This window comes from Ambystoma mexicanum, chromosome 3p (assembly GCF_040938575.1).
Source record: "Ambystoma mexicanum isolate Mex_15411 chromosome 3p, UKY_AmexF1_1, whole genome shotgun sequence".
Classification (NCBI taxonomy): domain Eukaryota; kingdom Metazoa; phylum Chordata; class Amphibia; order Caudata; family Ambystomatidae; genus Ambystoma; species Ambystoma mexicanum.
The window spans coordinates 649936735-649960231 of NC_090925.1; the positions used below are offsets into that span (position 1 = coordinate 649936735).

The 23497-nt window shown below is 44.5% G+C and overlaps 1 protein-coding gene across 5 annotated transcripts in view; it reads right to left on the reverse strand.

Annotated features, from left to right (window-relative positions):
* FBXO38 (F-box protein 38) overlaps positions 1–23497 on the reverse strand; it is a 1054306-nt gene that overhangs the window by 1007454 nt on the left and 23355 nt on the right. For all 5 annotated transcript variants that reach the window (XM_069651425.1, XM_069651428.1, XM_069651424.1 and 2 more), the window contains exon 2: positions 18662–18875. In XM_069651425.1, the coding sequence (XP_069507526.1) occupies positions 18662–18789 (128 nt within the window). In that variant the 5' untranslated portion in view covers positions 18790–18875. The remainder of the gene's footprint in view (positions 1–18661; positions 18876–23497) is intronic.

Here is a 23497-nt window from a genome sequence, read left to right on the forward strand (position 1 = left end):
CGTCCTGTTTGGGTCCGGGTTTGCTTGGGTCCTTGCTTGTGGGTTGTCAGTTTGTTTTCCGTTGTGGTAGGGTTGTCAGTGGAGAGGTAGCACGAGATGTACTATGTTTTTATTCTGGTCTTGGACCTTATACTTGGTCTGTTTAGTGGTGTCTGCCAGGGGTTTTGGGGTGTTGCAAATTCTGGTAGGTTATTTACGTTCTGCTTGGGGTGCGGTTTCCTTTCTATTTAGGTTTTCCTTTCTTGTTTCTTTGTCTTTCTTATATCGTTGTATGTTTGTGGTCTATGTCTATTGTTCTGGGGTTTGGGGTATATTGCAGGGGCAGGTGCCCTCCTGGGTGGCATTCTTTCCTTGGAGTTAGCGGTGGGACCATTTGCTGTAGTGTACAATGGCATCCACCTCTGTGTAGCTGTAAGTTGTAGCCTCAGCATCAGAGAATTGGATTGTGATATAGTGTATTCCAAGGGCAAATGCCCTCCTGGGGCAGTTATTTAGTGGTCTCCAGTTAGATAAATGTTTCAATGCTTTCCTGGTTTTCGTTTAAATTGGTGTGCCCCAATGTACCATGGAATCTGTCTCGCTGTGACTGTTGTGTTGTGCCTCCATTTTGTCTTGTGGAGTCTGGGCCCCTCATGTCGCTGTGGTTTTTGTGGCAGTATGGGGTTCACAGTGGCAGACATCTCTCTGTGGTGGTTGTATTTCCATTTCAGAGATTTTTTTTGCTATGGCTCCTGATCCCCCTGTATTGACGTGTGATTTAGATCGATTTTATTCTCCCAATAATTTGCTAGTCCCTTGTGGGGCGTTTTGTGGTTATCTGCTTCACAGTGGCAAAGGCTTCTCTGTGATGTTATATTTCAGACAAAAGTCTTGTGGGGCTTGGGAGCTTCAGGTTTCTGGGATTTTGTAGAAGTTGTATTGTGGTCACTGTGGCAAAAGCTTCCCTGTGACAGCCTATTTCTAGGAAGCTACAAGGTGTAACCAGCCTTACGCCAGAACTGCGCTATGGGAGGGAATACAAAGTGGTGTAACTCGGCACAACTAAAGTCAATTGAAATCAAGCCCGATTTAAGTTTATTGTGGGCAAAGAACGTACTGGAGTGGGTCACAGTATTATAGATTCGGGGTACAACCTTACCGCTGTGATGAAGTCCCTTACCTGTGTGCCGCTAGAGAGGGCCACCGTTGTAATTTGCAAGAATGGGGAAAATAGCAGGTTTCAGGACAGTACAGAACCCAGATATTTGGGAATCTGCAATTCTGTCCAGGAATGGGACGGGGAGCTTTAGGCAGTGGCTGGAAACAGGGTGCACAAAATTGCGAGATATGAGGGGAATGGATATTTGCACAGTCAAGGAATGTAAACAGTCTGTGGGTCTATCAGAGAGGGATAGATTGGAGTATTATAAATTACAACATTGGATAGATAGCTCAGGCGGCAAAGTAGCAGCGGGGAGAACGCTTACAGTATTTGAAAAATGTATCACTGCACACACGGGTAATAGACAAATGGTGTCTAGGCTATACTCCATTTTAATGGAAGCGGAATTGGGACAGGTCTGGGGTTATATGCAAAAGTGGGAAAAGACAGTGGGGAATCGATCTCCATAGGGAACATTGGAAACATCTATGGGCAAATATTCCCAAACTGAGCGAATGCATACAATGTATCCTTCAACTGTGGAAAAGTGTTGGAGGGGCTGTGGTATAAAAGGGGATTGGAGGCATATTTGGTGGGAAGTGTCCAAATTTGTAGAAATTTTGGGAAGAAATCATAAGTCCAATAAAGACAATGGTAACCCCAGATATTATTTTGACACCTAGAGAATGGATGCGCGCCTTGTTTGGTCCGGAGACCCGTTTGGTCAATAAATCACCTTTATGTTGATGGTTATAGCGGCATGGTTAATAATAGCGAGCAATTGGAAAGCCACCAACTATAAGGGACTGGTTGTTTAAACTTTGGGGGTTCATGGCAAAGGAATGGACGGGGATCATTAGAAATTCAAACATGACTGGGTACTTACTGGTCATTGACTTTCTCAAAGGTAATTTTCTAAGACAATGGTATCCACACATTTTAAGAATATTGAATATAATGTAAAGGACAATAATTAGGAAACCATGTGAAGTGGAAGATTTGACATCACAACTCTCCCTCTGGGGGAAGGGAGGGAGGATCACAGGGTTTAATGTTTTATTCAAAAATGTTAATACAAACAAATTAAGTGATGGCAATAGCAATGTATAATTTCAGAGCATGGCTATCAATCTTCAGTTGGCACCTGGGTTCAAAACAATTTCTCACTTCAGAGGGAACCTGGGTTCAGAACAATGACCGACCACGAGGTGCAGCAAGATCTAAGCAGTGGCAAACACAATGTCCAAATTCAGAGGGCAGCAAGATCTAAAACAGTCCTTAGCTTGCTGCGTGGGGAAAGCTGCCCTGCAAGGGTCTCTGAAGTAAGGCTGTTCCGGTCAAGTGGCTGGCCCCACCAACCTGGGAGGGGGCTAGGAATGGGTTTAGGCCATGGGGAAACAAGGAGTATGAAAATAAGTGTGAAACAGCTGCGTTTATCAGGAAGGAGCGAAGCATTCCGAGATGGCAAATTGAAGGGTAATACTTCAGAGCGCAGCAGTACATGGCAACAGGACTCAGCGCAGTGGCAGAATTCAAATGGCAACAAGAATCAGCACAGTGGCAAAATCAAATTGCAGCAGGACTCCGCACAGTGGCAAGGAATAAATGGTGGCACTCAAGTAGTGGCAAGATATCAGGAGCACAGCATTGGCTGTGTCCCCAATTACCCACTTGTTGCAGTAGGATGGAGAGGGTGTTGGTAGGGAAAATAGGCCAACAGGTGATGAAAGTTATGGAAGTGCCCTTTCACTATTGCCCTTTGCCGGCTGCCAGGGCAAAGCTGCCCTGGGGCTCTTAGAAGGGGCACAGAGTATGCAGGTGCTCCAGGGCCAGGACACTGGCTAGGAGAACAAATTCGGGGCTGAGCACCCGCCCCCCCTTGGCTGGAGAAAAGACACAGTATGGATGGCCCTTTGTTTTGGGATCCAAAAACTGTGCCTCTCTTTTGCCCAGGTCCGTGGCACTGGAAGTGCGCACATTTCAAAATTAGCCCTTACCTTTAGGCCTCATATTGGAGGGCTTAGGGACTGGCCACAGGAAGTTTAAAATATTTTCCTTCCGGGTCACCCATGGTTTAAAGCAGCTGCAGCAGGCCCATGGGTCATACCGTCAGCCGAAGCAGATACCATTTTTTTATTTTCGGCCCTCTTCTTCCTTCACCTGCTACTTTTCGTTATCCCCCCATTTCACATTTGAATTGCGCACACACACACACACACACACACACACAAATTTGTGCCCCTCCTGTTTTCCATAGTCCAATCTCAAAACACATACCTGGGCCGCTTCCCTAGCGCTTTTGGTTATAGACTATAAACAAAAGTATCCTCTTGCGTTGGGTCCTCCGGGACATCCAAGATATCTTCCTGGTGTCCTTGTGCAGAGATGGGAAATGTCTGCAGTTTATAAGAATGGGGCAGGAGTCCTCTTCCCTCTGCCTTTTCTGGTTTCTGGTGTAATGTACCTGTCTGAAAAGTCAATAAACTGGGCCATTTACAGGACAATCTGCAACGCAAAACGGCAGACAAGGAAACCCACATATAAGACACATCACCCCCTGACTCAAATGGTCTGATCTACAGTGCTGAAGTGGATACGCGCTTTACAAAAGAATGCATGGCCAAGCCCCAGTGTTACGTTGCAAGGAGTGAAATGTGTGAGTGGTGTACTGTCAAGGCCAGCGAGCGACATAAAGAGGACAGTGCGCATCGCGGCCACGTTCCACACAAGGCAAGACACAGTCCTCACAGTGGATCCCAGGAGAAGGTACAGTGCAGGGTGCTGGTGGGGACACGCAACACAAAGTGACCCCTGACCAAGTGGTCCCTCCCCAGACACATGGGGACTGCAAGACGGCAGAAGAAGGAATCAACGGATAGCGCACAAGATGAACTAGAGGCCTGGGAGGTCGAAGAACAATTGCCCTAGACTCCTGGAGAACAAGTAAATTAACCACACACAGGAAACCAAACGACTTACCGGACACTGGGTAGTAAACCGGGTGAAGAGATACTGCAGAGGACTGCAGTGACTGCAGGAAGCCAAGTGTAGTATAACAAAAGAAGCATGAGGGGCTTGAGACACAACATCAGGCAAGACACTGCTACCGGAACACGGTTGCTTGGGAACTGAAGCGTACAGAGGACACGGGAAGGCAAGCAGGGTGAAATGACAATCAAAAGCGGCAAAAACAAACAAGCAAGCCACCTTGGACGCCTTCACAAAGAGGTCACCCAGGAAGAAAGCAGCTTAAGCAAGGCAAGGGAGCCGGTATCCTCCACCAGAGACATGGCTGAAGAGGGGAACCAACAGATTCTTGAAGCCATCGTGAAGCTTCAATCCACATTGGAAGCGAAGATTGATGCTGTTGGCATAGATGTTGGACTGTTACCTCAGGATGTCTGCGCTTTGGCAGAATTCACTGGGAAGCTGGAAGTGCAGGTCAAAGAAAACACGACAACCGGGGTGCAGACATCTAATACATCGACATCCTCCAGCGTTAGTTAAATTACTAGAGGACAGAGCAGAAGGGCGGGCATGCCGCAATATCGTTAGAATTGTTGGACTGCCTGAGGGGACAGAAGGATCTGACCCTACCAGCTACATTGAGAATATGCTGCTCCAGGAAATAGGAGCACAGGACCGCACAATAGAGAGGGCTCATTGCTGCCTCGTGAGGCGCCCGCCGCTGGGAGCGCCACCAAGACCTGTGACAGCCAAGGTGCTGAACTATAAGGACCAAGAAAAGATCTTGGCCTTCTCTAGGACAGGGGTTGGGGGGGGGGGGGGGAGATACAGGGAGCATCGGCAAACATCTCAATATACCCTGGCTACACCTAAGTGCAGAAAAGGAGAGCCAAGTATATAGCGATAGAGGCCAGACTCAGGAAGGTGGATATAAGATACATGCCGATAGACCCAGCCAAACTGAAAGTGATCTATAATGGTAAAACCCTGTTCATTGAAACACCAGAGCTCAGATCCCGGAGCAAAGTAAGCGTGTATAAGAGCAGGAGAGACTCCCGATATGGTTAGCTGTAATAGCAATGTTCAGGAACATGAGTATTTTACTAGTAAAAGCGGAACTTATGCATTTCGTTACAACTTTGCACAAGTATTATGGATGCTGAAAGAGATGTGATAAGTAACAGGAGCAGAATTTAAGCAGAACCTTTATTCCCCCAAGACGTAGATCAAGGGCTACTATATAGGGGCCCGCCCGTAGGGCACCAGGAGACTAGTATTGCAACCAGATTGAATGGAGTCGGAAAAGGGGTAGTCCTAGCATGCATGACAGAGGGACGAGTTATATTTGAAGTTTGATGGGGGGTGGGAGGGGTGAGACAGAAGCCTATTTGAGATAATAATAGATTGCATCAAACTCCTACTGAGACTGGCCACCGGTTGGCGGCCACATTGAAACTTTGAACATGTTCTACAATGTCTGGCACTTTTAGAATTATGACCTGGACTGTCAGGGGGCTTAACAAAAGTTCAAAAGAGTGAGCACGTATATCTGGAGGAACAAAGTGGGGATAGCATTGTTACAGGAAACGCACTTGGATGCACCAAAGGAAAAGAAACTGGGGAGGTGTGGTGGTGGGCTTTACATATTCAACATACGCAAAAGGGGTCCTCATCTGGGTAGCCCCCGATATACCATTTAAAGATAGATCATTTAAAGTGCTGACAGTGAAGACTGATAATAAACGAAGGGTGGCCAGGTTACATGGGCTACTGGAAAAATCGGGAGATTTGTGCTGTGAACACCTATGCCCCAAACCACGATGCTACTGTGTTTTTTAGAACACTATATGCAAGACTGGGACCCTATAGGGGTGGAAATTTGATTTGGGGAGGGGATTTTAACTGTATGTTAGACCCCTCCAGAGACGGGTCAGATGCGAAACACAGACGGCCATCTCCTCCAGCCAAAGTATTGAACTCGTTATTGGAACACTTCCAATTACGGGACTTATGAAGGGTCCAACAGGGGGAGGACAGGGAATACTCTCACTACTCAGCGTCACATTAAGTATATGCTAGAATATGGTCAGACCATTCACTGCTCGTAGCGAGGTAGAGTGTGACTGCCCAGAAGCCACCCATCCCCACATGGAAGCGGAGGAGTGAATCGGTGCTGGACACAGCATTTCCTGAGCATGTCAGGAAGAGCATGGCTGAATACATGACGGGAAATTAGTGGAGGGTACAGAAGGTGGGTACAGTTTGGGAGGCGTACAAAGTGGTAATCAGAGGGGAAATGATGGCGGAATTGGGAGGGGTACAAAAAGTCATTGTCCGGGAACTGGAAAAGATAGAAAGGGTATTTAAGGTGCCGGAATTAAAATACCTGGAAAGAAGCCATGCGAAAAAGGGATAAGCCAGGGAGAATAATGGCCTGGCTGTGTAGACGGGAAGACAATAGGGCTCCAATATGCACCATTAAGAACATAGATACAGAGGTGGTGAATACGCAAGAGAGAATAGAAAAGGTGTTCTCTGACTACTATTGGGCACTATATGCAGACCTCCGGGAAAGTGAGGTGGTGGACATGCAGGAAGGTCTCGATCAGATAACCTTACCCAGGCTTGATGCTCTCCAGGCTGAGCCTCTGGAGACACCTATAACTCCGGAGGAAGTCGTGGCTATCAATAGGACACTACCAAGCGGGAAAGCGACAGGAACTGAATTTTATAAAGCCTATGCTGAGATGCTTGCGCCAATGATGGCTAGGGTACAACGAGGCATATGCAGATAATATCCTACTGGGGAGTATGAGGGAAGCCCTAATAGTTCCGCTACTCAAACCAGATAAAATAAGTACAGATTGCGGATCCTACAGACCACTGTCACTGCTTAATCAGGATAGCAAGATCCTCACGGCTATCTAAGCTAATAGAAAGTAATACATGTGCTTATTCACCCAGACCAGACAGGGTATGTAAAAGGGAGAAACATCTCGGAGAACCTTAAAAGACTGCACCATGTGATTTATGGTATGGAGGATCGTGACTCAGAGTGTGCAGCGGCTTCCTTGAATGCAACAAAGGCATTTGAATCAGTACGTTGGGACTGGACCATGACAAGGATGGGGATTTGCCCACAGTTCATGAAACAGGTACAGTTAATATACACTAAGCCAATGGGCAAAGTCAGGATGGGGAATATGTACTCGGAGGCATGGCAACTGTACAGAGGCACGAGGCAGGGGTGTCCGTTGTCCCCAATGTTATACATCATAGCGGCAGAACCCATGGCGGCATATTTGAGGCAGGAATATGGTGATACAGTCATTGACATAGGCGAGGTGAGACATGTGGTGCCCATGTATGCGGATGACGTGTTGCTGTATGCGAGTAATCCGGAGACAAACCTTCCATACATTTTGGAGGTACTGAATAACTAGTAAAATAACCGGAATCAAAATAAATAAAAACAAGTTGTGCCTGTTTCCACTGGCTGCAACCGCGAAGAGAGCGGAGGAGGAATTCCGAGAACTTCCCCTCCCCTGGAGTAGGAACTCCTTTAGATATTTCGGTATTCATATTGATCGTGACCCTAAGCACGAGTATGAAAATAACACAGTAAAAGCTAAGGCCGGACTGGTAGCGCCTATGGGTTTTTTTGGAGTAGAATTACTGTTTCAGTGATGGGCAAAGCGGCATTGTTAAAAATGGTTGCACTGCCGAGACTCATACATTGTTTCGGGAATTCCCTGTACGATATACCAAGGCAGTATTTCCAAGAATTAGATAGGATGTGTAGAGGGTTCCTGTGGCACGAGGGGAGGACCAGGGTAGCCCTAAGCACACTGCAAAGGCTGTATGAACAAGGGGGGGTTAAAGATACCAATCTTTGAGCTGCATTTTCTGGTGTGCCAGCTACAATACATTATGCAATGGATGGCAGACTATCCCACGGCGGAAACGGTATTGTTGCAACCAATAATAAAGAAAAGACAAGGGAGCAAAAAGGGAACCCCTACTTAGTGAAACTGGGTATCCAAGTCTGGCGCGCAGGGCCTGTTAGGTTATGGGGAGGGTGGATCCACTCTTGCCACTGATAGCAGCAATCCTAGAAGGGAAACCGGGCAGTAGAACAGTGATTGCGACAAGGCGGGAGATGAGTGCAGTGGCAACAGTGGGTGATCTGCAGAATGAGGGAGGGTGGAAGACATTTTCCCGAAACTGCAAAAAGCCACGCGCGCACAAACACGGGACAGTTCCTGCTGCATAACGCAGTGATGCAGATCATAAGAGATAGATGGCCAAACAGCGAGGAGGGAAGTCATTGTGGATGAGGATTTTGAGGTGTTGCTCACATTAGCGGAGGGAGGACACGCTGTTTCCAGAATCTATGAAATTTTGATAGGCCAAACCTTGTGCTCATAACTGAAATGCAAAGATAAATGGGAAATGGAATTGGGGAGGACATTTGGGGATAGAGAATGGAAAGAAGCAATACCATACCATAAGAAGGTCTCCAGGAATGCTACACTACAGCGTATGCAACTATATATGTCATGCAAAGAGCATACCTTACACCTGCGGTTATTTCTACCTTCAAGGGAGCCACCAAACAAGAATGTCCCAAATGTAGGCTGGAAGATGCTGGGTTCATACATATGTTCCGGGAGTGCCCGACTGCACAGAGGTTCTGGAAGGGGTGGAAGGCAAGGCGGCTCGGGGAGGCGTTATGCTGGATTTTCAGAATCCAGAGGCTTGCATGCTAGGCCGATATAAGAGGAACGTTAAAGATAAACCGTTGAACAAACTCAAAGATCTGATGCACTTAATGACTAAGCGTAGCATAGCTATGGGTTGGAAGGACACAAAAGAACCAAATATAACTAGATGGTGGAGGGAGCTGGAAAAGTGGTGTGCAACAGAGACAGGGGTATGGGAGACGGCACTCAGGGAACAAAATGCTGAAGTGAGTATGGATATACAGACATGGATAGCGCTCACCGTAACATTGTTTGCAAAAGGAGGGGAGGAGGCTGTGGAACTGGCACTAGGGGAGGTTGATGCATCGAGATACAATGTGTGAATATATGCTACATAGGCTATGTTTTGGGGGCAAGTAGAGTTAGTTGGGGTTATTGAACACAGATGCTGCCGATATGCTTTCTACTATGGTGCAGTGTGTTATGTGCCGATTGTTGTTTACAAATGGAATAAAAACAACAAAAACAAAAATACATGTCGGACTACATTCTTTATAATGGATTGATGGAAGTACCTTTGAGTTTTCAGGCAAAGAGTTTGCTGCCCACTTCCCCATTCTGCCAAAATGCTTGGCTAGCATAAAGCAGCCCTCTCTCCGTTTGTTGATCTATTTTACAACTAAGCAATTCCTTTAACCTACTCAATTCAAGTTAGTCTTGCTCGTTCTTTAACATCGCATAACAACTCTGTACTTTCTCCAACGCAGACTCCAATAATCTGATCTCCACCACACCTAGTTTCTTGAGGTGAGCAGTTTGGCTTACAAGTTTAACCCCCCTCCTTAGTGTAGCCTTAAAAACAATCCCATACTATGTTGGCTTCTGCTGTATCCAAATTATCAATTAAATATCAATCAATAAAGCTCCCCAGACACTGAGTAATAGTTTCATCTTTCAGGATTTGAAAGTTAAGTCTCCATCTTCTGTAGGCGTGTTTAACTTTTTTTGATAACAATGATCAAACGAACACTAGCACAACCTGAAATGTTCCTCTCCTGGATGCCTATTAGAGGTTAACCCTTCAAGCAGTGTATCCCATAGAAATAGTCCAGCCTTGTGTATTAATCATGTACTGGTGAGTAAAAGGTATACCCCCGAATACTAGGAACCGCAGCTCTCCAGGCATCTATACTGAAACCCTCAATCATACACCTAGGATCATTTGCCACACTGTGCCCCCCCACCCCATCTCCCCGAGTACCTACAAGGTGCCAACCTGTCTAATTTGGCATCCATAACACAATTAAAGTCCCCCCGACACAAGAATCATGAAATCACCACGTGTCTGTAACGTTACATCTAAAATTAAAAAAATAAATAAATTTAAAAAACAGTGTACCATTGCCACAAGGACCGTACATTGACCACAATAGTAATTATAGTATTATCTAGAATTATAATAGCCAATAGAAATCTGCCCTTGAGGTCCTTAATAGTTTTTTCCACTATAACACTTCGCCCTTTCCTGACCTGGTGGTATAACTACCATCGAAAACATGAGTATACCGAGAATTCAGCAACAGGTTCTGATCATTTTCCAACACATGAGTCTCTCACTAAAGAGCAATATGTACCCTCATGCTCCATAGTTTGCTAAAGATTTTTGTTTTTTTAGAACCACATTTAACACCCCTAACATTCGAAGTGAAAAAGGTGAAGGAAACCATCAGAAGTAAAAAAAAAGAAATACAAAAAAAAAGAAAATACTATCTTTGCGGAAAAGACGTGCATATAAATCAAATATACAGAGCGATTTCTAAATTCATTGTACAGCAAATCAAATGAAATATTGTCCAACAATAAACATTAAAAAGGGCAGAAGTAAAAGAAGAAAAAAAAAGAAGAAAACACACAAAACAAATAAAAAATCCCAAACATACATAGTTATCAGCCTAGCATATTTCTAAGTATAATCATTACTTAAAATGTAAAAACGAAAAGCAGAACCATGCACCTCAAGGTGCCCCAAATTATACATACATTCATCTGAGCTTCATCACTGTTAGAAAAGATTCCTCTTTACTGCACCTTTCCTTCCATTTCTATGGCCCCCGAAACGTGTTGCTTTTTTGTATCTGACCTGTTCCTTTTACAGAAGCCTTAAGCTTCACTACACTGGATTTTGGTCTATAGAGCATGGGTTGTTGTTCCCATGTCTACCTCCAGACCCCGTGTCTCCTGCCAAGCATCCCCCCTCACGCTGGACGGCCCCCTGCAATCCGCATAAGTGTGTCTCCATTCACGAGTCTTCCTGTGTCTTGTCTGCACGACCACCGCCCCAATCCACCCCCCGCCCTATCAAAGGCAGTTCGCACCGGGGTACTTGTGCTGCCAAGTGGAGCTGTCAGGGAGCGATAAAGGCCAAGAGGTGCCAAAGACCATGTACACTTCAAAGTGGTCTATAGAGCATGGGTTGTTGTTCCCATGTCTACCTCCAGACCCCGTGTTTCCTGCCAAGCATCCCCCTTCACGCTGGACGGCCCCCTGCAAACCGCATAATGCCACGACATATACACGTCATTCATTCACAAACACACCCCTGTTTCGAATTCTTTATAACCCACTTCATATTTCTAATGAGAACTTCTTTGCGCTTTGCTAGTCAACCCGTGAAGGTGCTGGTTATCTGCTCTTCGTCTCTGTGAACTTCCGTGACTTCGAGGAAAACTCGTCAGTTTGCAACCTGTGAACTGCTCCCTGTTCTACGACAAGAAACTACTCTGATCCCTGCATCTAACTGTTTGTTCGTCAAGGTAAGGCCATGTACCATAATCATTTTGCGTCCAATTTCTTTTCGTTCAAGACAGTACATGCAAGGAACTAGTCACATGTTCTGAGTTTACATTGGTATTCATAGAGAATTGTTGATCTTTACTTTTCAGAACTTTCCACAATGCCTGCCTGTTCCATTGGCGGTTGCCCTTCGAAGACCCATAATAAATCTGAAGGTACTATAATGCATGTTTTCCCTAAAACAATAGATCCCTAAAACAATAGATCAGATAAGAGAATGGGTCCGATATTGCGGATATCCACCGTCTGAGCTTGAAAGTAGAGTCCTAGAAGTCTTTGCGGACAAGAGGGGTGATCGATACCGCATCTGCAGCAGGCACTTTAGCTCAGACATGTACTCCACATCATTGCTAATAAAGAAGAACACACCGCGAGCGAGGCGAAAATTGCTCTCAACCGCTATTCCCACTCTATTCGTCCACATCCCTCCACTGGTGAGTCAAGTTTACGTATTTATCTCTCGGCCTTGCTGTAGTGTGTAGCATTAGCTAACAATAATTTCCCCATTTATGTATCCACTCAATATGAAGGCGGAAGATTCTCCATCCGTGTCGTTATTGCAGTCATCAGCCACTTCAAGCGCCTATCGGGTAATCTTACTTAGCTATTCTGCCACTGACTTGTTTTAGGCATGTAAATCAATAGTTTTAATTTATCGTGTAATTATTTTACCTAATGGTACACCCTTGTACTCGTCCTCTAGTCTTTGTTTTCAGTTATAATTATTGTTATCCAAAATAATGCAAGTACTGTCTTTCAGGGAGATGCTGAGGAGTCCAACGTATTGACGACAACCGTTGATGTCACTCAGATGCTCGAGGTACGTTTCCGGACAGTTCCATCGATGGAGATCATCAGATCTTGCATTCTTGTAGCGTGATTGTTACACACAATGTTTCTTTCGTTTTTAGCCATTGATATGTCCTTCTGTCGTCGCCCTCCTATGTGTCTTCTTTTTTCAATATTGTGTTCATTACTAATGAAAGTCCTATGTTTCAGGGAGTCGATGGAGCATTAGTCCAAGAAGAAGGGGGAGCATGCAGTTACGGGTCGGCGCAACAGCTTGCAGAAGTGTGCACCGCAGTTACATCGTCCCTTGATGTTCTTATGCATTTCGAGGTATGGATACTGACAGTTCGATCAAGCGAAATCATATGACGTGATTACATCCGCTATACTTCCTTCTTTATTAACGCAAGTACTATGTTTCAGGGAGATGACGGAGCTTCTTCTACAAGAACATCACCCCTAGTAGTTGATGCAGATCTCTGGGTGGTGACACTTCCAACGATCGAGCAAATCGAATCATATTTACATATCCATTATTTATTTTAGACAACTGATCATTTGTGCAGGTCTATTTAGATGAGCCGTTGACGCCTGCACAAAGTTTATGTTCTTTTTAACAAAATAGAAAACCATACTAATGCAATTACTGTGTTTCAGGGAGTTACTGAAGCATCATCTTCAATAATATCATCAATGGAAGTCTATGAGGAGCCCGAGGTATGGATCTTGACAGTTCCATCTAACTAGATCAACAATGCGTGAATAATTGTCGTTTGAATGTTCTACACAAAGCGTTCATTCGTGTTTTGCTATTGAGATGTACGTGGGTATTGGTCCCCAAGTACATTTTGTGTTTGATATTATTATACATAATAATGAAAGTTCTATGTTTCAGGGAGTCGATGGAGCGTCAGTGCGTGATGGATGTGCTTATCATGAAAATATAGTCGTTGCAGCGCAAGAGGAAGTGGAGACATGCACACACGAGTCGGAAGTTCGAGGCAAGAAAGTTTCAAAGAAAAGAAAGCAAAAGAAGGTTAGTGTCCTGGTCACTATATCATGTTGTTTTTCACTGTTAATAGTTCAATACTGTAAGTTGTGTTTAACCTGAACATCCCTTTTCCAATCTGTCCTCTAGTTGCGAGTGGGTGTACGAACTAGATCTACACAGACAGTGAAGCGAACGAGAGATGTTGCTTGTCAAACCTTTTGGCAGGGACTTGAGACTGGAGATGCATCGTGCCAATGGGAAGAATATGAAGTGATTGACAACGGAGCTATACCACATCCAGCCATTGATAGTGAATGTCCTCCTGGTAGTTCGGATGCAGTCGGAGATCAATTCACAGAATCCACACCCGCAAAAACTAAGACCGCGAGAAAGTTGAAGAAATTGTTTTATTCACCCATCGCCGGAGAAGGAACAGATGTTGCAATGGAAGAGAATGAAGTGGACGACAATGAAACACCATCAATATCACTGAACATAGCGGAAGACGATATCAGAGATTCTACCTTTCATGTGAGTGACATGTCCTCAACGTTACAGGCCGAACCAGCTGGGATGCAGAGTGACAGTATAAGGAAAGAGGCCAAATTCATTGTATTCGATAGTTGTTTGATTGATATTATTATTCGGATGAAATGTGGGCATTCGGTTGGTGGGGAAGTATTTGGGGAGCCATTGATTAATGTGACTCGTGCAATTCGAGGCACTAACCTTAAAATACATGCCACCTGTACAAAATATCATCCTTTCTCATGGTCTGCACAACCCATGCTGGGGCAACTGCCAGCAGGCAATCTACTTTGTGCAGCGGCTGCACTTTTTAGTGGTTCAAGTTTTAAAAAGTTAGAGTCTTTCTTTCAGTTTGTGGGAATCCATTTCATTGCGAAAACTCAGTTCTACAAATACCAAACCGATTATCTATTTCCAGCCATTAGCGAAGCTTGGAGAATGGAAAAAATGTCTATTGATAGTACATTCGCGGGCAAACGGTTCAGGCTAGCCGGTGATGGACAGTGCGACAGCCCAGGATTTTCAGCCAAGTACTGCACCTACCACTTTCAGGACATGGAAAGTAAGAAAATTGTGAGTTCGGTGGTCGTGCAGGTGTCACAAAGTACATCCTCAGTGGCCATGGAGAAAGTTGGCTTTGTAGCATCATTGCAAGAACTACAATCGCGGGGAATGGTGATCGACCTGATAGCCACGGACAGACACGTTTCAATTGCCAAGACAATGAGAGAAGAGTACAAAAATATAAATCACCAATTTGACGTTTGGCATCTTGCAAAAACAATCAATAAAAAAATGTCGGCTGCAGGTAAAAAAAAAGATATGCAAGGTATTTCACAGTGGTCCAAGTCAATCAGCAACCATCTTTGGTGGAGCTCAGAAACATGTGGAGGGTCGTTGGAAATTCTACTGGAAAAATAGCGGTCAGTAATGCTACACTGTAGCAACGTTCACCGCTGGAACACAAACCAACATTTCCACAATTGTGAACATGGCCATTTGTCCACAGAGGAGGCACGGAAGAAGAAGTGGTTGATTCCTTCATCACCCACTCACAAAGCCATTGAAAAGATTGTATTTGATAAAACTATAAAAAGAGATTTGAGGGGACTCACAGAATTCTGCCACACAGGAGATTTGGAGGTGTTCCACAATATGTGCCTAAAGTACAGGCCAAAACGATTGCATTTTGGCATGGAGGGCATGATAAATCGGACTCTTCTAGCGGTCTTGGCACATAACCATAATGTTGGCCGTCAACAAAGTAGGACGACCGGAACTTTAGGGACGCTTCGCTACAATAAGGCCTTCACTAAAAGAAGTAAACAATGGGTTATCAAACCAGTGTTTGAGGATATGCAATATGACTTTATTGAGAGACTTATTGTTGATGTCCTAGATAGGCACATACATGGAGTTGTGAACGAACCTGTGCAGGGGACAACTGCATTGCCACCCAACATTGCCTCTGTTCCATGTCCACCTAAAGAAGAGCTCATTGAGAAATACACATCACGGTTTAAATGATTGTAATTTGATTGTCTGTTCTCTCGAGTCTCCTCATGTCGCAGGCCCATTGAATATGTGTATCTATGTAATGTGTAAATAAAAGTGATTGCTCAGTGTACATGCAATGTGTCTCTCCACCGTTGCCCCTCCCTTCACCGTGCAGTTGTGCGAACCACCCGGGTGTCACCTGTGACTTTGCTCTGGAGTCTCCTCATGTTGCAGGCCCATTGAATATGTGTAACTATGTATTGTGTAAATAAAAGTGATTGCTCAATGTACATGCAATATGTCTATCCAACCTTGTTCATTTGCGCATTAAATTAAACCAAACAGTAATATAAATCATTTTTCAAAAAATATAGAATGTCTCCGTATTTATGGTTCTCTGGGGCTGCAAATGCACGCAGACAAAATGCAAAGATGGAGTGTAAATTTCAAGTCCTGTGAGATGGCCTTACACTGAATGTAGCTAACTAGGAATGTGTGCTCGTTCAAAGTGAAGGTCAGCTGCTTTGATTTTTTGCTCGGGTGCCGGAATGGCCCACGACTCAGTATAAGGTTCTATTGTTATTTGACCTTGACAGGCCGGGACCATCCCAAAAGACTTCTTTTTGGGGGTGTGGGGCAATAACGTAAGAAACGATAATGAATATAATTTCAGAAACGAAAGCCATTTAATGTTCGTTCATTAGAAGAAATAACGTCGGCATAGAAGGAGTGGTATTTCGGGGCTGCCCTACGCACAGACACAATGGAAAATGCAAATATAATGTAAGTAACTCTTTAGATGAGTTTATACCGCAATTTAATTACTATACAGTAGCTTTAAAGACGGGTTAAGTTGTACTTGTTCGTTCTATGTGGCATATTGTTTTGTACCGCGCACTATCTTGAGGAGAACCATCTCCTTTTACGGAAGCACCTCAAAACCTTCCTCTTTGCTTCTGCTTTCTCTCTCCCTCTCCCCTGCTACAACTGGTCCACTGTCTGCGACCTCGGTCCTGGGCCCTTCCACTCTCCACCTGCACTGCCTCCCTGTTAACCCCTGCACTGGGGGACTGTCTCAGTATACTACAGCCCCCTTGACGTATAATACCCAGTTGCACTGTCCTAGCTATGAAATAATTTCCCGACCTAATATATAAAATGAATAATTTTAATAAAGATCTGATGGTGAGACTAATTTCATTTTTTATGTTTTTAAAACAGGTACATCCTTCATTATTGTATGTGTCACGAGTACCAGACACCGGCGGATGGCTTTTATAACCGCCAGTTGCTTCTCCGCGTGAACAACGTTACCACCCTGACCATTTTATGGGACGATCGCCAAGTACAAGTATGCCCTTACGCGGTACTAACGGCTAGATGCAACATACAGACCGTTGTGGTGGCCTAGTGCCTCGTTGTTGGAACAGCCATGCGATTATCAGTGCGACCGAAGAGCTTATTTTATCGTAAACCAACACCCTGTGTACTGCACACGAACATCGCTTGCCTCAAGACAAACTATTTTGGATTGAGAGCAAAGAAAAATGCAAATCGCTGAATATTCTCAAAACATTTGATGTCAAATAAATGTACTTTGCCAAATGTACAATCTTGCCGTTTGCTTTTAAACCACAGTTTCATATTCCGAATTGTGGCGCTGTATTGTGAGATGATCTAAGACCCTGTGTACAGCAAAGGAACATCGCGTGCCTCAAAACGAACTTTTTGGAACGTGAGCAAATAAAAATGAAAATCGCTGAATATTCTCAAAACATTTGATGTCAAATAAATGTACTTTACCAGATTTACAATCTTGCGGTTTAATTTAAAAGTACAGTTTCATATTCCCAATTGTGGCGCGCTGTGTTGTGTGAGCTCATCTGTGTTGATTTCCGGGTTCTGTGTGGAGTCGCGTAGAAGACGCCTGGGCGCGTTTGCCTACGCAGCTCAGTCACGTCACGGATAGAGGCAGGGAATATGAATGTTTTGATAAAGTCTGTTTCAGGGGCGGGGGATTTGATTTAGTGCCGCAAAAGCAGGTGAGCCAGGGCGATGGGGGGGAAATGATAGGATTATCAGAAAATGGCGGCTGATTTCGAGTGCGTTAATGGACGAAAAGTCGGGTAAGGTCCATAGGAAAGTTTTCTACGATCTACCGAGTTATGCTTAAAAACACATGGCCGAACCGTAGGGACAATAAAAAAAAAGTCCCGGAACTATCCTTTAAATAAAAATATTTCTCAAGCACAGTTTGCATAACGCATTAAAAAAATGTACTAAACTGCAATGCTATTAAAGGAAAGAGAACACTAAATTTGTTTATGATAAACATTCAGCCACACGTTAATGGAGGGCGATATATAGTTCCATCTATCTATATCTGTTTCGCAAAGACAACACATTTTGCTAGTAAATAAATTGTGACACGTACTGAACCAATCTATTTTTTTTTTTGCAGATGCCAACTGACAATTATTAAGGCTTAATTTAAGATGATCCTTTTGTGCTTTGATCATTATTCGATCAACCCCCTTTTCCTTAAGCTTCTTCAATGTCCTTAAGAAATCAAAGCATAAGTCAAAATTGTTGGTGTTGATGGGCACAAGCATGTCCTGTAGAGCTCTGAGCAGGTAAAAAGTTAATACCTTACTATGTTTAGGTCTGTACTAAGGCTGTATCTAAAAACTAAACACCTAGCCATTACAACTGGATGGTCCACAAACCCATCCACTGGCGGATTAATTCCTACAATTTCTTCATTCACCTTAATGGCTGTGCCCCTGCCTACATACCACAAATATCAAATTCAAAATCAAAAACCACCAACTACAATCTCTCTTGTACAAGCAAGTATCCCATAAGGGCACATGACTTCTAAACGTTCCCAGTGGTTATTGGTCTACAACAAATATTTCCTGTTCAGAAAATTGTTAAGTCAACTGGTCCATTGACATTAGAAATTGTGCAGCCACAAATTTGCCCAGGCCATTTCAATTTGCTACAATGTATTATATAAACATTCCAAACTATTCAATAAGTAGAAAATGCACCACCAAAATAATTACAACAGAGTCTGTAATGCTGGCACTTTACATACTGTGAGAACCAAATGATATTAGTTGAAGGTGTTAGATCATTGCACAAACACAGAATTTACATCTTAAGAAGGTAGAACACAAAGCAATTTACCGAAATATGTGACACAGCACTTCATGGGAGAGCTGGTTCATATAGTCTTTAGCCCCATCTGCTTTGAAAAGCACAGAGGCATCACTCCCAGGAAGACAGGGCTTGACAAACTTCCTCCGAGGCCCCATGCTCGCAGTGGTCTTGAGGCCAAATGGTGAAATCCTTTTGTGGGGGCTGAGATAAGTGCAAAGGTGAAAGGAAAAACGAGATTCCTCTGAAAAAGAAAAAAGAAAAAAAATTAACTCACGACGCAAACGGCTACTAAAAAGGTATGCATTTGTACATGTGATATGTGCTCCAGGCTTGTTTCTTTAGCCAAATGTTCACTTAGTGGGCTCACACAAAAACGTAGGTATTTTATGAGGAGCAAAATATAGAGAACCAAGAGCCAAATAACAAACCACATTGGTTTAATTACACTGGGGGACAGCTGGACATTCAGAAAATCTTGCCTTTTTGCAAATGTGCCTACCCTCCACGCCGATATGTTCCATTTCCTTCTCACACTACACAAACAAAACAAACCAGATTTTCTTTTTGATCAAGTTAGTGTGTCAAGAGGCAGGATTCATACTGTCAGGATTCGTAAATCAGGGAGGCATACTGGCAGTCTTTCCCTTCCTACTCGCCTACCTTTCTCACCTGGTTTTCCTCCGCTTTTGTCACAGAGACGCTGGTTCAGGACACGGAAGTTTGCTCAGCCAGTTTGTTCTGTGTCATTTAAGCAGCGCTGGGCTTTACCATGGAAGCGCAGTCACTCTGCGTACTTGAGGTCACGTGTCTTTGCACGTTGTTAGACTCTCACGTGACTTTTTGGTTTTCGTTCTTATGCCCCGCCTCCCCGCTACTCGCTGCTTCTGAAATTGTTATTTCTCTTGCCGCTACGTACCTTGCTTTGCTTCTGTTGGATTAGTGTTTGACCCGGATCGCCTACTGGACTCCTGCTGGTTTTCCCTTGCTTGTCCCTCTTGTTGGTTGCCTCGACCCTCGGAACTGCTCATTGAAATGGTTACGGATCACGGATGTCTGCTTGAATTTTGCCCGCTTGGTTTTCGATTCTTGGAACTGTTCGCGGATTTTCTCTTGTCCTCATTCGACTTGTCCTATTTACGTCCTCCATTCTACAGACCTGTGGATACATACTTCCTCATTGTCCCATGGAACTGGAGACTCTCTAGTGTACTAGGCGTCCTCATGCCGTCGGTTTCAGGTGGACATTGTTGCTTACCGGATTCTTGGTTTAGGCGTCCTCATGCCGGCGGTGGGTAGGTGGATCTACGCTCCTGCTTTGCGGATTGCTCCTGCTCTTCATTTATTCTTCCGGATATTGAACTTCCTTGGAAACTCTCAACCGGTAAGACTGTTCCTATATTTCTAATTCAAGTTTTGATCCTTGTTTGGGTTCCGGTGAATTACTGGTTATTTTTGTCCTCTTAGAATTCCGACGCCAACCTTACTATTCTGATTTGCCATTCAGTCAACTACAGTCAATTTTCAGGTACTAAGAGTTTGGGTTGTCTGTACATTGCTATTCAGGTTATCTTCTGTCACTAACGTACGGTTCCTTTGCAGGTTGACCGGTTCCTGTGACGTCCTCTCATCTTTAGGTCAATTGACCGTTCAGAGAGTTTCTTCTACCTCTCTGTTGGGTACATTGACAAAAAGAACTCGTCCTCTACACAACAAGTTCAAAATCTTGAAGTCAGGATTCTGGTTACCTTGTCAAGGAATATACCCTGACTTAACACATACCATGTAATGTGAATTAGACTTATATAGAAAAACATATCCCATTTTTACAGATTCTTACTGCTCACACACTGTAATCTGGGAAGGGGAGAGGGTACACGAGAACTGCCACATTTCCACCTCATCTATGATCTTATTCTGATTAAGAGTACTAGGGAATCGCTACCTCATGTTCAACTACTTATCAGGATTCTGTTGTTTATGGGTCACCAATTCTCGGCCCTAGGCACATGGCACAGTCATCAGCATGGCACTACAAGGAAAAGTGCCGTTATGCCCTCCAAACACCCTGTCCTGTGCAGGACACCGACAAGCAATTACTATACGAAAGTGACAGTTGAATGTTGTCACTTCTCTCCAAGGGGGGTGGGGGGGGGTGGGGTCTACAGGGGTGGGAGGAGGAACTACCTTCCCACGAAGCCAGTGAGGTGAGGCTGCTACCAGATAGTCCTCCTGGGGTTGGTGCACAGCATGAGGATCGCATGAGGAGAGACTGCACCTATCGGGATAGGGACAGCAAGTTATATACCCAACCAGCCCATGAACCATTGTAGTCAGTGACAGAAAATCCACAGAGACGGAGAACAGCCCAGAACACCCAAGCAAGACTTGAATCACAAAGACTGGGATGAGGAGTAGGTGTAGAACTATGAATATCACTTCCAAATGTCGGCCACTTCCAACACCAACATAAAAACAGAAGACAGATTAGGGAGTTGGTCAAGCCATCCCTGGAGGAGCCGATGACCCAGCAGCGGTTCGGCGCTGGACGAAGTAAGGGCTGCAGGCCGGGACGCCGTCAGCGGGAAGCAGGCGTCTTTACCGGGTCTGAAGTGGAAGGACCTGTCCGGTGGCTGGGAAAAGAACAGCCAGAGCACAGAAAGCAGAGGTATCGGGTGGTCCAGAGAGAGTGAACGCTGGAAGAAGCCAGCAGCTGCAGAGTTGACGTACATGGAGGGAGCACGAAGTCCTGAGTCCCAGGACAGACCGGAGCCCGATGAGACGTTCCCTAAAGGAAGGGAAGAAACCGGGCCGGCTGACGGGGACCAAAAGGAAGTGTTGGCAGTTAAGGGGAAGTGTCAGAGAAACCCAGCATGAGAATAGGGGTAGAAAAAGACCAGTTGAAAAAGAGATAAATATTGTGATTGGAAAAGGGGAGGAACTTCTCAAAAGGGAACAGTACATAACCCCACAACTTGGGAGAGAGGGGCAAAATGACTTGGTAAATAAATGATCTCCTTAGTGACAGTACTTGGCTGCTAGTGAACCAAGTCTGTCCAATGAACAAAGAGTGAGCCAAGAGAACTTTGTAAATCATCTACTTCATGACAGTACTTGGTAGGATAGTGAACCAGATCAGTCCAATGAGCTGAATAGAGAAATATGGGTCTGGGACCCACAAACAAAGACAAGTGAGAACGACCTTCCTTGTGGCAGTACTTGGCAAGACAGAAAGCTAAGTTGACTATACTGGGGAAACATGGGCCAATAATCATACTTCTGAATGAATTGCAGAGAAAGAACGGAAAGTGTGAAACAAGGATAACCAGAGGAATTGAGTCATTCCCCCTGGGTACTGCCGAGTGTGAAGTGACTGTGAAACCAGAATAAGGGAGTCAGTGCCACAGCTACAGGAAAAAGGACATTTAAACCAAGAGGACAAGGGAAGGGAGTCATTCCCCCTGTTTTTGAGTTAGAAACTGTGAAAGCCAGATACTGGGAGAAGGGAATAATTCTTCTGGTTGTGAATGAAAGGGTGGCGTCTAGGTAGAAGCCTAAAGTTTTAACTTCTTTGGCAACTTTGATGGTGTTGCCATCGATGTTGAAACTGGTGTATTTGTGGCCGAGTTTATTAAGATTGGGAGTAGTGCTGAGGATGATGAGCTCAGTTTTGTCATCATTCAGACATAGACCATCGGTGGCCATCCAGGCCTGGATGAGGTTAACTATTCACCAAGGACAAATCCTTGTCATAATCTCTAGTCAGTGGTAAGAGGATCTGGGTATCGTCTGCATAGTTGGTGTAGGGGATACCGAGACCGTCGAAATAATTGAAACGGGGCTTAGTGAATATGTTGTACATGGTAGGTGAGACACATGATCCCTGTGGTACTCTGCAGGTGATGGGAGTGGGCGGCAGATGCTGAAGGTGAAAATAAACGCATTGTCCTATTCTTCAGGAAGGATTGTATCCCGTCTATTGCTTCCTGAGAGAAGTGCGCAGCCGAGTCCAAACGCTCGCAGAGGACTTTGTGGTCCACCAAATTTAAGGCCGCCAATAGGTCAAGTAATAGTAATAGGGTGGTTTTTCCATTGTCCCTAAGTGCATCTATTTGGGCCTTAAGGTCTATCAGGGCTGTTTCGGTCCTGTGTTGGGGTCTGAAGCCTGACTGACGCACTCCCTGGAGTTGGTTTTGTTCTAGATATTTCTGTATTTGGAGGTATGCTACCTTGTCTAGGATTTTGAGCAGGACGGGAACTTTGGTAATAGGTCTGTAGTTGGTGGGTATGGATGGATTTAGAGATTGTTTTTTGAGGGGGGGGGGGATTACCCAGGACTCCTTAAGGTCGCTGGGGATGGTGCCAGTGGAAAAAGATGCATTAATTAGTTTTGAGATGAAAGGTGATAGATCTCTGGCAGCATCTTTGATAATTTGAGCTGGGCATGGGTCACATTGGCAGTTAGATGGTTTTAGGGGGAGGATGACTTTTTCAAACTCTGGGATAGACGCTTTGGAGAAGCTGAAGCAATGAATGGGTTTGTGTGCAGACGTGGGCTTGCTAGGTTGTTGAATTGAGTTGTGAATGTTATCTTTTTTATTAGCGATTTTATCCTGGAGGGATACCATTTTGTTGGATAGGGCTTGTTGAATGCTGGTGCACCAGTTTTTGTCTTTTACACAGTTCTCTGTCATAGGAATGGGGTTTTCGAGTTCTTTGAGGATTATGAAAAGATATTTTATGCTTCAGTTGGCTTGTTGGATTCTCTAGTGGTAGGTGTCTTGTTTAGCAAGGATTATTTATTTCTTACAGTGGGAAGATATGTTGCTAACCTTGGACCTATTGTCGTCAGAAGGTAGTTGTCTC